Genomic DNA, 18989 nt, shown 5'->3' on the forward strand with positions numbered 1-18989 from the left:
TCCACAGTCTTCCCCGCCTTGGGGCTGCTGAGCTGTGGGACTTTGCTGCCCACACAGCCCCAGGGGTCCGTCCAAACTGGGCCCGATGAGCCCCAGCCTTGCTGCTCCATCACCTCTTCTCCAAATTTAAGTGTCCTGGTGGAACAGAAAGCAGGAGATCACTATGTGGAAGAGAATAATTGATACTCCAGCGATGGGCACTGCCTCAGGTCTGCTGCTCTTCTGACCTCATGGGCATGATCTCTCTGTTCTGTATCACAGTTGTTGATGTAAGGGAGGGCTAAACTCACATCCATAGCTGGGTGATATTGGGACCTACATGGATATAAGTATTACCAGCAGACTGCTTTTAATGCTGATTGCATCTAAAGAAGTCCTGTAGGAAACAGTTGCTCCAGAAAAACGGACATGTGTCAGGCTGCTACAAATCTCCTGCCCTGACATGGTGTGTTAGGAAAGAGCCAGAACCAGGAGGAGGAAATCAGAGTGTGAGTCGGGTGAGGGTAAATGATTTCTTCTCTTTCTCATTCAGTTGAGTTTCTGTGTTGAAACTTGTTCTTGACTTCCTGTGGGTTGTCTGGCAAAGGGATGGGGATGTGAGTTTAAGTTTGTCTTTCTCAGTTGCTGTTATGCACGGACACCATCGGAAGGCCAGCTTGAAACCAGAGCGAAACCTGAAAATGCAGGAGAAGAAACTACATGGTGAAATGAGCTTTTTAATTGCACAGAGAATGAACAAACTCATGACTTGGTTCTACCTGTGAATGACCATGGAAATAAAAAATTTCTGTTGAAATCAAAGAAGTGAGATGAAGAGGTAACACTGCGGAGGGAGGTGCAATAGGAGTTTATGATTAGATTTCTTTATATTTTAAAGAAATGTATGAGATCAGTGAAATGGCAGGATGTTTGGTGTGCTCAGTAGATGGTGCTGACCACATTGGTAACAGCACTTGTGAGACACAGAGCATCTGGGGAAAATACATGCGTTCACCCACTGGAAGTTTTTTAAAAAAACCATGAATAATTAAATGAGGAAGCTGTCTGAGAGAGGAGGGAGAGGACGTGTTTGGGTGTTTAATGTTAAATGCAAGTTGCCTAGATGGGCTGCAAAGCTGTTCTTTTCCAAGCTTACAGGCAGGGTGTTGTGTGAAAGGAGCCTCAGCATCACTCTGGAGTTCAGTGTTTGGCTGGTGGAGTCCCAGTGAAACTGCTCTGGAGGGGCAGGAGGAGGTGGGCTGATAACTGTGTCACGCCCGAAGCTCACTGCATGCAGCCAGGCTGAAGGGAGGGGTGGGATTTGGATGCAGGATTTGCCACGAGATCCACAGGGCAGCCAGAGCAGCTCTCACACTCTGTATCCCGACACACCAGCGCAGAGCAAGAGGGACATCTCTTGGCACGATGGGGTTGTGCTGTCCCAGCTGCTCCCTCGTGATGACATGCCCAGAAGGGACCTGCACAGGACACCCCTGGGCTGCTCCTGCGTCCCATGGGGGTGAGCCCAGGACGGCGTGGGAGGCTCAGGGCTGTGCTAAGGGGGTGGCCTGGGAGGAGCAGGTGGCTGAGCCAGCCCAGCATTAGCTTAGTAGATGCACTACATGGATTAAGATTCCTCCCTTGAAAACAGGATAGTCTGTGTGTGGAACTGGGTGCAAATGGGCCTGCACTGATCTTGGTGTGCTGGCTGCATTTAATTCCAAGGCAGAAAATGTTAAGGGCTGAGCTAAAGGGTAGTCAGCAACAGGACAAAGGGGCACAGGCTCAAGCTCTGCCAGGGGAAATTGAAGTTGGAGATCAGAAAAAACTTCTTTGCAGAGAGAGTGCTCAGGCATTGGAATGGGCTGCCCAGAGAGGGGGTGGATTCCCCATCCCTGGAGGTTTTTCAGCTGAGATTGGCTGTGGCACTGAGTGCCATGATCTGGTAAAGGGACTGGAGTTGGACCAAGGGTTGGACTTGATGATCTTGGAGGTCTTTTCCAACCCAATCCATTCTATGATTCTATGATTAAACTCTCACTCAGAGCATGCCCCATCTCACATTATTATCAGGCTATAAATTAAGTTGTTGACTCAGCCTGTGGACTGCAGTTTAAAATCACACTTGTTCTCACCTCCAGAGGTTTATGCTTTTTCAGGCTGAGATTTTGTTTTCTGTGTGCACACCAGCACCCTACTCACCTCTGGTTAAGGCAGCAGTATATGATGGGGTTGTACATGGTTGAGCTCATGGCAAGGAGGAAGACTGCAAGATACACCTGCTGAATGTACTTTTGCTGGTAGATGTCTTCCTTGAAGCTCCCCAGGATGAAGTATATGTGATAGGGCAGCCAGCAGACAGCAAAAATGATCACTACCACCACCATGGTCTTCACAAACTAGGAAACAAAACCTGGGGGTTATTCCTGGGCCTCTGGGTGATTCTCTGAGCTTGTTGGGACAAGGGGAAGTGCTGCTTTCATTTTGGGTCTGGTTTGCCCTCATGAAGTGCAGTGTATGGAATGTAGACCTGGTCTGTTAAGGCAAAGATATCAGCCCCGATGATGGAAACTGGACACAGGAGGGAGGGAGCTGGAGATGGAAACTGGGAACAGGGAGCGAGGGATAGCAAATGTTTCCTGGTGCACTGAGTGGACTCTGCAGAGAAACAGCTTGCAGCTACATCAGAGAGATGTGCAGGGAAATGAGAACACTGCTGTTACACTGAAACCTCTTCAAGAGTTTTACCCTGGTTTATTCTGGGACTTGTGGACTCAGTGGACACCAGGCTTTACACTCTAAGGACTCCTGGGAACTGGCCCTTTATTCCTTGAGGTCTGGCTGGTGTGTGTAATCACCATTTTTTTCAAACTTGCTGAGGGATGCCCTTTCCTTCTGGCCCAAAATACTTTGTTAACTTTTCATGCCCAATCCCACAAGATTTTGTGTCAAACAGAGGCTCCATTTTGGAACTGGAGCCAGCAGGGCTGGTGTGCTGATGGTAATTATTTTTAAGTTTCACTTCTGACCTTTTTTTTGGCATTAACTTGGTGTTTGTAGCGGAGCCTGTGCAGGTGGTTGCCTGGAACTGTGCTGCTCCACAGAGTGATTCCTATAATGCCATATGCAACAAACATCACCATTAAAGGCAGTAAATAAATCAACACGATCACAGCAATGTGGTACCTGAAAGAGAAGAACAAGCAGGTTTTCTCAGTCAGTATGGCTCGTGGGGGGACTCTTCAGAAACTGCCTTTTGGACACACTGGCTCCCATTAACTTCAACCACAAAGCAGAAATTTTGCCTACAAACACTGTTACAGAGACTTCTGTAAACAGCAGAAGCTCATTTCTCTTGTGGTGTGATGAGGAGTCCTTGGGCTGGATTCGCTGCTCTTTGAAGACAGAGTAACACCATTTATCTTTTACCAGAGGGTGACAGTTTGTGGCCACCTGGACTGAGCTTGGCTACCCCACTGCAGTCCGGAGAGACAACTGAGACTCACGGCTGTAAAACTACAAGCCTTTAAATCACAGGTATGGAAAAGGAATAGTCCAAAAACTGTAGATAACTTGATGAGTGTAATAGTGGCAACAGAGCAGAAAACCTGGATCAGGGACAGCAAAAGGCTGCTGACAGGGTGCACAAAGATGCAGTGAGGGAGGAAGGAATATTACCTGTATTTGTGTAGCTGGCTGTGTTTATCTGTGTGCACACACAGTTATGTATCACCAACAGGCTGCTTGGCCACTGCTCCACCTGAAAGCACTGGCATGTCCTCCAGATGTGTTTTACCTCAGCCCTTCCCAGCTTTCCATGTTACCCCACAAACTTCTGCTGGTTCCCTCATGCTGGGCGTTGATTATTTTAAGCAAGTACCATTTATGGGAAGGGAACAACCTGCTCACTCGGTTACAGCAGCTGTCAAATTAACATAAACAGGGTGAAAACTAAGATGAGGCAGGAGGGCTCTGGCACACGCTGCTGGCACTGACCCCAGCAGGCTGGGAGGGTGCAAATGGTGTTTCTCAGCATGACAAGGCCCTGGGTCAGCTGTCAAAAGGGGTGTTGGGACTTCAGTGGTGTTTGCTCCTTGGGGAGGCTGCAAATACCACAGCACTGGCTGCACATAGAACAATAATATATTTCCGAAATGTGGCAAGTTTGTCCCTGCCTGTCTTCCACCTTTTCCAGTTTTCCTCAGAGCAGTGCCTCTTTTGAAGTTCTAAAGGTGTGTGTGGAGCACAGCAAAGCCTTTTTAGGGTTCCCATCCAGGGAGGAGGAGAGGATGGGAGCCTAAGCTTGAGTACTGCAAAAAGAAACTTTTAGTCTTGCAGCTTTACTACTTTGCTGCAAAGTTAACCTGCCACCAGAAAAAAAAAATCCTCTGTGAGCAAAGTTCTTTATTCTGGTTCTTTAATCTTCTATGGATTCAGTCCCTTCATATCACAGACTATTTTTGTGCACAAATCACAGACTGTTCTGAGTTGGAAGGGACCCACAAGCCATCCAATTTTTCTCTAATCTTGGCAGTCACAGTGCATTGTCTGGTTTTTGTTTTTAACTTGTTTCTATCAAAATTATACCCATTTTTCCTGCAGAAAAGGATTTTCCTTTGTTCTGAAGTCTAGAAATCCTGAAGGCTGATTTTACTTGACTGCAAAGCCAACAGTGGAACCCAATTCTCCATTTTTTTTCCTTTGGCTTTCTTAGTATTTCTTTTCCTTTATTTGGACTAGCACACAAATGGCTGCACATGGGTTTTTCTCCAGGATCTGTATTGCAGGCATCTGTTCCAGAAAATCCATCACCTAACATGATTCCTGAGGAGCACTCAGAGCTTCCAATTTCCTTTCTAGAAGAGATACTGAGACCTGCAGATCTGAGGCTGTTCAGGAAGAATGAGTTTGGGAGAGATGTACTGTGGTCAGGAGCTGCTGCTCTTCAGCTGGAGATCACAGAAAGAACCTGCCCCACTATTTGCCATGTTCAGGACCAGACTTTACAGCCCACAGAGACTTTGCTGGCATGCTGGAAACTCGTGTTTCAATCCTTCCCAACCATGGATGTTGGATAAATAAACCTTGTGCTGTTCATCTGAGTTAAACAGTCATCAGTGTCTCATATGTTAGTGATTATCTACTCTCCCACCTTCTCAGCTGACTGGAGCCTGGCACACTGTGCTCCCCAGCATGTGCCAAGGGGTACCAGCCAGGAGGAGCCTCACCCAACATGATGTGAGCCTCATTTTTACTATTCTTGACTCTGGAGACTGGGGACAACTGACCACCAGTGGCTGAATATGCTGCAGCTTGGGCAAAATTATATGAACCTCCTGGAATTTGGCATATATTGGTGTGAAAACCAGTTAGTTTGGTAATAACTAATCTTAGGAGGCAGAGATGAAGACTGAGCAAGGAAAAAATCCCTGGTGCATGGAGCTGGGCAAATGAGTTCACAGTGCAGAGTGAACTCGGGGAGTTCAGCACTTGGTTTTGGCTTGAAAAACTGTTTCCACTTTGTTAATTGATTTGTTCCTTTTCTGCGGTTCTTCCATTACTGCTTTGCATAAATATGTTTTGCCTGATAAATTTCTCCAACTGCTCCATGTATCACTGCTTTGAATAATGAGTAATCACTGCAGATCCCCTAACTAAGTGTGGGCTATGGCTTGTTTCATCTGTTTGAACAATCTTGTTTTAAAGCAGGAAGAAATCGCTGTGAGGCTTAAGGAACTTCTGGGAGTGCAGATGTGTGCCCAGATAAATCAGTCTATAAAACCTCAAGATGTTTGAAACACACTCCTCTCATGTTTTATTTTCCTTTTCCCCCACATGGAGCAGCATAATTTTTAACTAATTACGTGGCTTCTCAGCATTAAAGATACCCAGTTTCCTCCTGCCTGAGGGAGGAAGAAAATCCAAAATCTTTGCAACCAGGATTTATTGCTTGTTTAGAGACTTTTCACAATGGTTTCTCTTAAATCCACCAAGCCCTGTGTGTAGGGTTTCTAGACCTTATGACCAGTTTTCAAAGCAAGGAAGGATGGCACATGACCCTTCTTTACCCTGAGCCATGATCACCTGGGAGCTTTTTCCACATCTGGCTTAAACTGAGCTTAGATGGGCTGCCCCAGCACTGTCTCCCTGCACCCCCCGTAGCCAACAGTTTGAGATGAAATGAATTTCCTTCATTATCTTTTGCCTGAATGGGGGTTTTATCGTATCTCTTACGTGAGCTGGTGTTTGGATCCAACGTCATCAGGCCAGACCACGATGCATTTGGTGGCCCCGTTGTCCATCAGGATCTCAGCGTAGAAACACTGTGGGAAGGCCAACCCAAATGCCACCAGCCAGATCACCCCAATGATGACTCTGGTGCTTCCAGCAGAGAGCCTGGGCTTGAAGGGGTGAATTATGGCCACATACCTGCAAGAAACAAAGGTAAGTCTTTTACACTTACTACACATAGAGCAAGTGTAAAAACTCAGCAGGATTGCAAAGTGGGCTTTATTAAATATAGACATTTTGATAGGTTCCAGGCCATAAATAATGGAACTGAGTCCTTTCTGAAGAGAGTGACTGCAGGTCTGAGGGCAGGATATATTAAACTCATGTGGATGGATGCTTCTGGTTTGGGGGGTGAGCAGCCATCTATGTGTTCTGCATATGGTCTTTGCAAATACTCCCCTTGTGGAATCTTCATAGAATCCCAGAATGGTTTGGGCTGGAAGGGACCTTAAAGATTACCTAGTTCCAAACCCCTGCCATGGGCAGGGACACCTTCCACTATCCCAGGTTGCTCCAAGCCCTGTCCAACCCGGCCTTGGGCACTTCCAGGGATGGGGCAGCCACAGCTTCTCTGCCCAACCTGTACCAGGGCCTGCCCACCCTCACAGGGAAGAACTTCATTCTGATATCCAATCTAACCCTGCCCTCTGTCAGTGTGAAGCCATTTTCCCTTGTCCTCTCACTCCAGGCCCTTGTAAAAAGAATTCTCTCTTTTTTTTAAAGTATTTTTTCAAATTCTTTACCAAAAATAGCCCAGCCAAGTACACTGTTTCCTCCTAATTATTTCAATCTCTGATGCCTCATATTACCACAAGAGCAGACTGTATCTTTTACCTATTTTTTTCCCCATGGATTTTTAGCTGTGAAAAACTTGTGTTATCTTCCTCTGTCTGTAAATGCCTGAGCACTTGTGCTCGCAGTGGGAGGGAAGGACTGACCCTTTCATCCCACACCTGCTCCGAGCCCTCACGGCACTTCTGACTCTTGGATTACTCATGAGCCCGGGGCACTCTCTGGTTTTAAATTCCCTGTGTGGAAACACACGGTGTTGTAACGAGTACATAATCAATTATGCATTTCGTGTCATGCTTCCCCTATGCTTTGTCATGGTTGTTACAAAGGTAAAATAGAGTGGAAAATGCCCATTGCCTCCTAGTTTTCATAGTGAAAATCTGACAAATTGTGCTGTTCCTTGGCCAGGACGATGGGAGGGAGCTCTGCAGGATGGGCAGCCCAGGGAGTGATCCAGGGGACGGGCAGCACAGGGAGTGATCCAGGGGGACAGGCAGCGATCCAGGGGACGGGTAGCACAGGGGGTGATCCAGGGGACGGGCAGCACAGGGAGTGATCCAGGGGGACAGGCAGCACAGGGAGTAATCCAGGGGACGGGCAGCACAGGGAGTGATCCAGGGGACGGGCAGCACAGGGAATGATCCAGGGGGACGGGCAGCACAGGGAATGATCCAGGGGGACGGGCAGCACAGGGAGTGATCCAGGGGGACAGGCAGCACAGGGAGTGATCCAGGGGACAGGCAGCACAGGGGGTGATCCAGGGGGACAGGCAGCACAGGGGGTGATCCAGGGGGACAGGCAGCGATCCAGGGGACGGGCAGCACAGGGGGTGATCCAGGGGGACAGGCAGCGATCCAGGGGACAGGCAGCACAGGGAATGATCCAGGGGACGGGCAGCACAGGGAGTGCTGCATGGCAACAGAGCCTTATTTAGCTATAAATCTTTCATGCCACCTTGCTTTTCTTTAGCAGTGTTATATAGTGCTTGAGTCTGGTCAGGGTGGAATCAGGTGGTGAGTATTCTCCAGAGTATTTGCCCACAGAAGTGCCTGAAATGATGACCTGTGGCTGTAAGTGCATGGCAAGTTCCAGGAATAGAATCAGAATGGATTGGGTTGGAAAAGACCTCTGAGATCATCAAGTCCAACCCTTGGTCCAACTCCAGTCCCTTTACCAGATCATGGCACTCAGTGCCACGGCCAAGCTCACCTTAAAAACCTCCAGGGATGGGGAATCCACCCCCTCTCTGGGCAGGCCATTCCAGTGCCTGATTACTCTCTCTGGAAAGAATTTTTTTCTGCTCTCCAACTTCAATTTCCCCTGGCAGAGCTTGAGCCCATCGTGCCCCCTTGTCCTATTGCTGAGTGCCTGGGAGAAGAGACCAACCCCCACCTGGCCAGAACTTCCCTTCAGGTGATGGCAGGGCCTGTGCTGTCACAGCCCACGTCAGAGGTGTTACAGTCTGCTGGGTGGGGGCCTTCCCACTCAGCCAGGGGTGCACCCCCAAGGTGAAATGTAATTACAGGCAAGCTCCTGCAAGTTGAAAGATTTGCCAAATCCGCTGAGATCTCCTGGCTGCTCTTCCTGTGTGGCAGTACTGCCTTTGTCCTACCTCTTGCTGCTCTTGCTCCCTGTGCCCTCTCTGTGTGCCCTGCTCCAGGATGCTGAGGTCACAGTCCTGGCACCCTTTCTCTGGACCTCATCCCACATAGGGTGGACCAAGGATTGGACTTGATGATCTTGGAGGTCTTTTCCAACCCAATCGATTCTATGATTCTATGATAGATAAAACAAGCTGAATTTTGGGCACTCTTGTACCCTTTCCAAACAAGTCCTATGAGCCTTTGCTAACTGGAGTGGGAAACTTGAGCTGATAAACTTCATTTGTGCCTGGAGCACTGCAGTGGAAACAGCTGCTCTGAGACACAGAACAGCTTGGAGGGGGGAAACAGAGTGATTTTAACCCAGTGGTGAGTAATATCGCCAGGGACCTTTGCACAGCAGATAAAGATGACTGGGAGCTGTCACTTCTTAGACTCCTTCCTTACAATAAACCACTTCAAAAGACATTGCTTTATAGAAGTTAAACACTGGAGTCCAAGTGGGCAAGTTCTCATAACACTAAATGAGAGCAGCGAGTTTCCAGCAGGCAGTGTCAGGGTCTATTTTAGGGCTAAGCAAAGAATAGCTAAATATGGTTTGCAGTGAGGTGCCAAGTTTTCTTTCTGGTCCGTGCCATGTGACTGAAGAGATTTTGGCTGTATAGGTGCTTTCAGCAAAAAGCACCAAGGACCAAGAGAAGGGAGATGTGAGGACAGGTTGAAATGGCTTTTTAAAAATAATATTCTTTGGCAGACCACATGTATAAAACAGCAGTTACCAACAACCCTTGATTTACAGCCAGGAGCAGCAAAAGTGTGGTTGAGTCTAAAAGTGAGTTGCCATTGATTGTAAATAGGGATTTACTTTCATCTGGACAACTGCAGAGTGACAAACTCATCACTCATCCCTGTGCTGGTGAGTGACCCTTCCAGAGGCTGTCGGAGCCCCTGGCCCACACCGTGCCATGTCCCCAGCTGTGGCAGGAGTTACACATGGGGAAGAGCCCCCTTTCCTCTCCTAGTTTGTTTATCTGGTGTGTCTGTGTATTGATTGCTTCCCGAGGCTGGGTGTGCCGGTGTGAACAGAGCTGAGAGCAGGGCGGAATTTAGGGAAGTGACCCTGAGGACTCAGAGAACAGTGGCTTTGGGATGGCTCCAGAGGGACACTGGCTCTCCTCCCGAGGGAGATGGAAGGGCTGTTTGTGGATGTGGGCATTTGATAAGGAACAGAGGAAACCTGAAGGAAACTTCAAAATCAACAGCAGGGCTTGATAAAGGGCTGCCAATATTTCTGGATGCCAGGTCTGGTTGTCCCAGGGAAGACCTTCACTGTGGGGTTGCAGCAGGGACAGAGGATGGAAGAGATAAGAGCTATTCCTGTGTCACACAGAGAGTGGAAGTAACAGAGGGAAGACAGGAAGGATGGAGGGAAGGAGGGCAGAAAGCCTAGAAGGGATCTTAACCTCCTTTACTGCCTGTAAGAGAGGAAATTCCCATGGACTTTTAGCCACTTTCTAAAAAGGAAAACAGCTTCATGTTACTTAACACTGAGCTGCAAGCACAGTCAGATTCCACAAACTTAATCTTGAGTACAAGTGACTTGGCAGATGGGAGACAGTATTATGAAAGTACCAAATTACCCCAGAAGTCAAACAAAATAACTAATTATTTCCCTTCCTCTTGAAAGAAATCATTCTTGTGAACTATGGGAGCAGGCTCTGCCATTTCTGATCTAATTCCCATTATTTCTGGTGTTCTGCTGGACTAACACCAGGATTGAGGATGCCGATACTTTCAGTATCCTGCAGCATATTCTCGTTTCTCTGGAAATATTCTTCTGATGGTTTAAAAAAAACCAACAAACCACAAAAGAGTTTGCAGGATGACTAGGAAACCATTTATGATCAGTGATGTGGGAACAGCAAAACACCACCCACTTCCACTTGTTACAGATTTGGGTGTGATTCAGACTGGGGATAAAACAGAAGATCATGCCATAATTAGCATCAAACCCCATAGTCTGGCACCTCTCCTACTTTGCTGATAAGGCACCTGACAGTATATGGGGGCAAACTGCACAAAGTATTGCAATGATTTTTTTTTTAATGACTTACAGGGAATTTTTCAGACTTTATCCTCTCCATTCTCCTCTTACCTCTCTGCAGCCACAGCTGTCATGGAGTAAATGCTCACAAACATTGCAGTGATGGGGAACCAGTTCTGAAACCTGCAGAATTCCTCACCAAAATACCAGACATTGTGGCTGGCGTAAATAAAATTGAAGATGGTGTTGAAAGCAGACATGAGCAGATCCGAGAGAGCCAAATTCACGATGAAGTAGTTGGTAGCAGTCCTCATTCTCCTGTGTGCAAGGATAATCCAGATGATGGTGACGTTGCCAACGATGGATGTGATAATGATGAAGGAATAGGTGAGAGCCCACAGAGCGATCCTCCATCCTGGCTGGGTGAACTGGGTCACCCACGTCCAGTTGCCGCTGTCCTCCAGGGAGTCAGCCTGTGAAACGTTGCTGGCATTAAAAACAGAAAACATGCCCATTGTTTTTCTTCATCTACGTGTTAGAGAAAACCTTCTGGCTCATTTTTTTGCAGTAGAGGCTGGTATGAATATCCATGCGTGCAACTAAGTGCTGTTAAAAAGACATCGGGCTGAGGTGTCTCATGTCCTCTCGTCCCGTTTTCCAAGTGATGCAATGCAGTTCCAGGAGGAAATGAGTGATGCCAAGGGCCTCCTCCTTCTTCCCTGGCATTTTAACCTCCACTTGAAGAGCAAAACCTAAAGAACAACTCTCTTCCTCAAGTTTCTTTTTTCTCTAAAAAGGAATTAAAAAGACAGAGGGAAGGAAGGTGTTTTCCACATCACTGACAAGCGATACCTTCCTTTAGATTATTCTAGTGTCAGGAAAATATTAATAGAAGTATCAAGCAATAAAACACTTCAATCCAAGTGGAAATCCTTCTCTAGGGGAGGGATTTTCCAAAGTGCCAAGTATCTGAATCCTCTGCAGTGGGACTGAGGACTTTTGCTTTTCTTTCCCTGTGTAACTACCAAATGCGAGGCAGGAGTCACGCTGGGATAAAATCTCTACAGGTTTTAAGGGGACTTTGAAGGGAGGTGGAGCCTCTTTCAGGGAAAAACTAAACAACGAATTTGACATCAAATAAAACATGTCAAAGTGGTACTTGAACCTTTCCCCCCCTCCCCCGTCTCTGTTTTGAATAACCTCTGAAATGGTCATGCTGCTGTATCAGGATTTTAAAGGCGTAAATGCAAAGGCAGTGACTTTGCCAGGTTTACCAGTCCTGCAATTCTTGCATTTCCAGGACCCTCCCTGGTTTTCCCACGAGCTCTCACAGCAAGGGAAAAACTCCATTTAATGCAATTTAGCAAGGTCCTTCTTTTTGGGTGGCTGCATCCCGTTTCCCAGGGTAATGATCTCACACAAGCAGAAGTTTTGGGTCCTTGGAGCCCAGTGCTCTTGCTCACTGTCAGCTTTAAAGAACAGGACAGAAACAAGCAACACACTGAGGTTGAGATATCCAAGAGTACTTGGCACTGGCTCGTGCCTGCTCTCCTGGAAGCTGAAAGTGTTTCAGGTATGAAAGCCTGTGGTGCTGGGATGGGAGCAGTTTTCCAGCTGCTGGAGCTGCAGTTTGTGCCAGGCTCTCCTGTAACAGGGCAGTATTTATCAGTTCAGGATCCTTTTGACCAGTTCAGTCTGGACTCTTTCCTTCCTTCATTAATTTCTGGAGGCAGCCTTGAGTTAACCCATCACCCAACCACTGCAACTCTTTCAAGCAGATATGGTATTACCCAAGTGTTGCATTTTAAGAAATCAGTACCTGTTGTACCACACGTAATATTTCCTTCTCTTCACAACAGGCTTCCTTGCAGGCAATCCCACTGATTTCCCTACCCAGAAACTGCAAAACCACACTTGTGCATATCTTCCAGCATGCTTTGCAAAGCTGTTCCAGGCTCTTCCTCAAATTCTTCTGCTGGCACCTCATTAAGCAGCTTATGGACCTTCCATTTTCTGTACACAATCCAGATCTACAATATTAATTCAACAGCTAATAGTGTTCTTCAGACTTTTTTTTCTTCATTTCTCAAATCTCTGCAGATTTGAAGGACAGTCTAAGCAAAACACTCCTTATGTTTACCTGGGAGCACAACTTAAGTGCTTTATCAGTTATGGAAAGCAGAACATAAGCAAACACTTGGAAAAAGGATTGTGCTTATTGACCTTCCAATGGTGAAACCATAACCTCTCTCAGCTGACTTTGAAGATTGTCTGAGTGCCCAGGTTTTCTCGGAACCTCCTCAGAACCGTCTGCCCTAGTCTGTGATCTGTTACTCTGGTGATAATCAGAGAGCAGCCACCCTTTGGTCAATATTTCATCATTTGAGACAGGAAGGATCTGCTTTCCTTTATCCACACCCATACCTTTATTCCTTTGCTGGTAGTGCATTGACAAGGTTATCATTCTGGAGCCCAGCCAGCAACTTCGTGTGTGCTATCAGCCTTTTGACTTCAAAACTGGAATGATTTTTGACAAAGGTGGGCTCCAAATTCCTTATGGAAGTTGCATTTTCCCGGGACTGTGGGTAACACCCACCTCTCCAATGATTTTGGAGTTATAAAGAGAGCAGGGAGCTTGGGGTTGGTTGGTTTCACTGTTGTTTTTATTATGGGCAGGATTGTTCAAGGCCAAACGTTCCTGTGCTGAGTCACTGATCTCAGGTCTGAGCAAAGGGTGAGAGATGCAAACAAAAGATGCGGGTCTGCAGGGTCAGGAAGGGTGATTAAGTGACGTTTTGTGGTTTGGAAAGATAACACAAGGTAATATAGGTACTAGAGCCTTTAATTGTATTGCAAGTTGGGCTCTTCTTTGGGAGGAAGAACCTTTGTCCAGGGAGCAGGTCTGAGAGCAGGACTTGAGGACCACGAGCATCCACCTTGGGTGGCGGAAAATGCAGCTGCCCTGCAGCTTTATGAGCCAGGCATGGCTGGAAGGCAGCAGAAAAATGCCTTTGGTAGCTCTGAAAATCTTGAGGTCTTTCTGACACACTGTGGTGCAGGCCTAGCTCTGGATTCACTTCCTTTCCTGCAGAGCTCCTAAAGCCCTGGATCAAACGTTCTGCAGTCCATGGCTTTTGGTGACTGTCCTTAGGAGGCCTGGAACTGAGTGAGGAAATGTGGAAGCTACTGATCCTTAACATGAACAAAAGCACCACTAGCTGAGCTACTGGATGGTCCTGGGAGCAGGTGTTGTAATGCAGGATCTGCCTCGATGCTGGCAGAGGGGGAGAAAACACAACCCAGGACCCTCAGCACCACAGGCAGTTCATAACATGCTACTTTTAACCTCTGTTTGCTGCTAAACTGTACTAATTGTGTCCAGAAATCTTTCCATTTCAATGTACAGGCAAAGTCTGGGATTCAGGTGAAGCAAGGGATTAGTCAATTATTGTCATACAGTTTCATAACAGGAACTTGTTATGATGCATTGGCTCAGTTCAGAGCGAAAACAACAGGAAAATGAACATTTCTTTTAATCAGCTTCCACAAACAGCTGGACATGCCCTGAAATCTTATTTGCAGAAATCAGCCCAAATGACAAGGTAAGGAAGAAAGTCACACCAAAACTATTAATTTAATTAAATACTCAACTAAGGAAGATGCCTAAGTAACAGGAACATGTTTGGATGTGAATGACACCCATGAGACAAGAAGAACCTGTGACAAACTCTAATTCCCAGCACCTACATGGTATGTGATGTGATTTCCAGCCTGCACACTGTTGGTAAGAGTCAGGAACATTTGTGAATCTATCTGAAAATTGGAGCTGTAATATTTTAGAGGATGAATGCTGTGGGATATTGTATTATTGTCAGAAATATTAGAGGTGTAGAGCTGTTCTCTCGCTGTCCTGGGCTGGATTATTTGTCTCCCAGAAGCAGATGCTAACACTGCATGCAAAAACAATGATACTTTTTATAACAGAATTGCCCAGGGGTATTTTTAGCCGTTATAACAAACAAGGTTTTGGTATATTGTGTGACCTAGCAGAATGATGTGTGACTGCTTACAAAATTTTATATACACAGCTTGGAGGTTTTCCAGTCTCTTTCCAAAATAAAATGGATATAGAGGTATAACGGAATATATAATGGTATATAATGGTATAAAGGATAAATGCTGCCCCAATTCATCTCCTCAGACACCAGACGCTGATGTTCAATGCCATCTGTCTGTGCTCCGGGCCAGAATGCAACAACCAACTCCGTGACAGTTGTCTGCCACTTTGAATGAGACCTTTTCCCCGGGGGAAAATGGCCCTTTGTGGGTCAGCAGTGCGGGCTTGAAAGGGCTTGTTTCATCTCGGAGCCATGAATGGCATTTTTAGTTCATGATCGCCGTGTCAGACCCAACACCGTCCCACTGTCCCAGCATCGAGGCGCGGACAAACCTCGGTGCAGGCAGACAACGCGGCCAGTGCCACTCGCCCATTGTGTGCTTTGACTTGCAGGACGTGCTGGACAATCGCGTGGGTGTCACAACGAAAGGTAAATGCCTTGGCATTGACCCCCCGTGCTGCTGTAGCGCGTACCCATCATCCTGCTTTGCCATTTTCACGGATGCTCAGCCGAAACCCAGCGCTCACCAGCAGCTCCCCACCGCTGTCCGTGTGTCCGGGCTGTTTCGGGCGCGCACACGCGTGGCTCGGGAGCAGCCAGACCTGCCTTCCCTGGCGTTAATCCCGACCGAGCCGCCGCGGGAACCGCGATGAACAACAGCGGAAAACCGGACGAAAATGAAGAAAGCGGCAGCCGCGGCGGCACGTCCTGGCGGTATCCTACCGTGTCGCTGTCCCTGTGTCCCCGAGGCCGGTCCCGCTGCCGGAAGCGGCGGCGCCCCCGGGCCCGCCCGCCGGGAATGTGCCGCCTGGAAGGGGCGGGGAGCGGCAGCCGAGCGGCGGCAGGTGCGGCGGGGCCGGAGGATGGCGGCGGGGGACCCGGAGCAGGCGCGATACTGCGGGCGGCTCTCCTACCTCTGTCTCAAGCTCACCCTCATTATCTACTCCACCACCTTCTGGGTGAGCGGAGGGTGAGGGGTCTCCCGTGCGCGGGTCCCGCCTTTCCCGCGGGACGGGGTCCCCCCTCTCCCGCGGGACGCGGGTCCCGCCTTTAGGGCGGGATGCGGTTCCCCCTCTCCCGCGGGATGCGGGGTGTCCCCCCCCCCCCCCGCGCGGGGCCCCGGGGTTTGGCAATAGATGGATGTTTCCTTGGCTGAAGTCACGGGTGTCACGCCCGTGGCTGTGGGTGCAGCGCCCCGACCTTCCCTAGGCACCGACAAACTGGTTTTGGCGGACGGGGAGCTGCGGGAGTTGGAAGTTCGGCAGGTAAAAGTCGTCCGTGCGCGTGTTAAAATGCGGCTCTTTGGTCCAGGGGAGGAGGTGGGCGAATGGAGCAGCCTTTGCCCTGCAGCGTCGCGGAGCGGTGCGTGGGAAAAGTCCTGTCCTGAGCCTTGGCAGGGCGAGGCCGCGGGGCTGTGGAATTACAGGTGTGTGGCACTCGCTGTCCTCATCCAGGTGTTGGATAAAGCCATAAAGTCCCAGACGATGGGTCCAGGCTATGACCACTGACTTCTGCCATGTGGCAAAATCCACCCAGAGCAGGCACCACCCCCAGTATGGAAGGAGCCCTTGGGGCTCTTTGTAAGTACTCTTTGTAAGCGCCGTGATTTAAAGAGGGGCTTTGACAGGCTCTGGGATGCCGGGGTGGTGCTGGCTCCAGGCTGTACTGGTGTCGGAGATGCTCAGGCGGGGTTTCTTTCCGTCTTTTTCAGTTTAAACGCCACTTGGGTTCCTGTTGGGCTGGTGTGTTCCTGTCTGACAACGGTGTTTACCAAGTGGGAGCACAAAGCTTGGCGTGTACTGTGTGGGAGGAGAGGTTTAGATCCACCAGGTTTGATAGTAGGTGTCTGATTAAAGCTGTGATTTGATGAACATAGATTGAAACACCAAATGTTCGGGTGTAATTCAGGCTTTTGGGGACCTTGGATATCTTTTGTCTGTCTTAGCAGACAGAACAGCCCTTGGGTTTGGGCTCCTGATGCTTCCTGCCTTTCTCCACAGCAGCTATTCCACAGGTGCAAGTTTTGGAAAAGGGAGATTTGTTGTGTTATTTTTGAGCCCCTCTCTTTGCAGCGAGTCCTTTGTGAAGGGCCGTGCGTGTTGTTTGCTCTGCGTTTTCCGTGGGCAGCAAAGGCCCTGCCTGGTGGGATGTGAACATTCATCTGGTGGCAGAGAAAGGGCCCTTCTGAAAGGATTCTCGGAGTGCCCGTGGAGGACAAAGCCTCTTTGAGGCAGCCCGAGGGTTTTATTTACTCTTTGTAGTTGCTCGCTGTGGATTTTCAATGCTCTGCCCTTGTTTATAACCAAGAGCTTCCATTTGTCGGCTGTGCCGAGGAGATGGTTTGCTCCGGGAGGGAGGAAGGGAGGAGGAGGAGGAGGGATGGGGGCTGCGGGAGGGGGAAGGAAGGCTGGGAATGGTGGCTGTGCCCGGGGAAAGGGAGGCTGGGAATGGTGCCTGTGCCCGGGGGAAGGGAGGCTGATGCTGGGCATCCTCCCGGCGCTGGGGCCGAACACACAGCGCATTGTGCGAAGGGCAGCCCGTGGGCTCCGCTCTCCAAATCCCCTTTTATTCCAGCCTAGCGAAGCACATCTCATCAGCTGTAAACGCCAGTTGCCTGGTTCTCCTTTCAGTTGTGTTATTTTTGCTGCGTTTGGGGTTTTATGGCGTGTTTGTTTGTTTGTTTAATTGGTGCAAATGGAAGTGAAGTTTGGTTGTGGGGTATTGGCTTGCTTGAATTTCGTGCGGTTTGAGATGATCTGCTGCTGTTTGGGGCTTTGACCTGCTGAGTTCATTCGATTCCCTCCCTCCTCTGGTACATTACGAGTGATGAACGCCCAGATTCAAATCCCCAGGATGGCTTTAAACCACCAGGAACTAAATAATCTGCCTTATCCGAAGCAGAAAGGAAGTTAAAGCATCGCTGGGAGTGTCAGAGTGGGATGTTTGCGACAGGCCCCGTGTCTGGTCTCATGGGTCTTACCCAGGGCTTTTTTCAAAACTAGTTGTCACTGTAACTTTTCCAGGTAACTCTTTTGCTGGTGAATGAAGCTGTAATGTAATTTTTTTTACCTGCCTGAAACACAATCCAGCATTTTAAACAGAAGAATAAGTACTTTATTTAATAATAAGTATTGTAAATACAGGGTTAAAACCTCTGTTTATAAATAAATCAATGCTTTTCCTTTCACTTGGTACAGCAGCTTCTGTTCATGCAAAAGTCTCAGAGACACCCTCTGGTATTTGCTGGAGGATGCTCATTTAATGTGAGTCAAGGCCAGCTAATTTTTCCTGTGTACACAGCTGGAATTTCCAAGCTGGGAGCTGTTAGGAAGAATGAAGGATGTAAACAGTTCCTCTCTCAGTGGGTTGTGTTTCCAGCCCCATCACAGAAAGGGAGAGCACAGGTGGGAGAGGACACTCTGGTGGGATGGCTGCTGAGTTACCACATCTGCTTGTCATAAGTAATTCCTGCAGTTGGTTTGACCATATTTAAGGTTTGAAAGATTTTATTAAATGCTTAAAAAAATAGCAGATAGCAAAAGCAAACCTCTTGGAGGGTGTGTGAGCAAAAGTGCAAGTGAGAAGTGGAGATACAGATGTACAGGAAGATGCTGTTTGTGTCTCTAAAGCTCCTAAAGCTGGAATGTGCCTTGTATTTTACTCACAGGCACCTTTGAGTCTCTAAAACAAGCAAAAAATCTCTTGAGTAAGAAAAAGACTTTTCAGTAAAAAGTTCTAGTCTTGAAACAACCCTCCTCTGAAATTCTGACAGTGCCCTTCAGTCTCTAATACCTGTGGTTTTTGTCCAATAGTGAGGGGGTTTTTTACTTTTCCAGGCAAGAGTTAATGTTGTTGTTAATGGTATTTCAGTGTTTGGAGGACAATCTTTTTTTATTTTTTAATAATTTAAAAAAAAGTAACAGTAACAGTAGTAGAACTCCTGAGTCATGTGTACAAGTACAGTCACTGATTTTATAATCTGTAATAGGTGTGTTTGGTGCTGAGGCTCCTTCCTCAATTGTTGTAGCTGCATTTAAACATTTCTAACTGATTTCTTTATCATCTCTTTGAAAAGGAATTGATAATTTATTACCCAAATAACCACATTTTTCTGAAGAAAAAAGCTGACACTACCAGTTGACCACCTAGTAATAAAAAAGCCCC

General features: G+C 47.9%; 2 protein-coding genes across 5 annotated transcripts in view; one reads left to right on the plus strand and one right to left on the minus strand.

The window, feature by feature from the left end:
* On the minus strand, positions 1 to 15652 carry TACR2 (tachykinin receptor 2). Of its 2 annotated transcripts, XM_071563049.1 has the most exons (6): positions 15353 to 15652; positions 10819 to 11496; positions 6214 to 6408; positions 3009 to 3165; positions 2182 to 2378; positions 1 to 674 (listed from the first exon to the last, which is right to left on the minus strand). In XM_071563049.1, exons 2-6 carry the CDS (start codon positions 11220 to 11222, stop codon positions 482 to 484), a joined length of 1146 nt encoding a protein of 381 aa, XP_071419150.1. In that variant the 5' UTR covers positions 11223 to 11496; positions 15353 to 15652; the 3' UTR covers positions 1 to 481. The 2 variants fall into 2 exon arrangements, with proteins under 2 accessions (XP_071419150.1, XP_071419151.1); XM_071563050.1 differs by lacking the exon at positions 1 to 674 and having other exon boundaries at positions 2178 to 2378.
* TSPAN15 (tetraspanin 15) overlaps positions 15475 to 18989 on the plus strand; it is a 19082-nt gene continuing 15567 nt past the window's right edge. The window contains exon 1 of one of the 3 annotated variants that reach the window (XM_071563053.1): positions 15475 to 15670. In XM_071563053.1, the coding sequence (XP_071419154.1) occupies positions 15503 to 15670 (168 nt within the window). In that variant the 5' untranslated portion in view covers positions 15475 to 15502. Of the gene's footprint in view, positions 15785 to 15808; positions 16091 to 18989 lie in introns of those variants that run through there. The other 2 variants (XM_071563051.1, XM_071563054.1) reach the window with 2 other exon arrangements.

Source organism: Pithys albifrons, chromosome 9, assembly GCF_047495875.1.
Source record: "Pithys albifrons albifrons isolate INPA30051 chromosome 9, PitAlb_v1, whole genome shotgun sequence".
Lineage (NCBI taxonomy): Eukaryota > Metazoa > Chordata > Aves > Passeriformes > Thamnophilidae > Pithys > Pithys albifrons.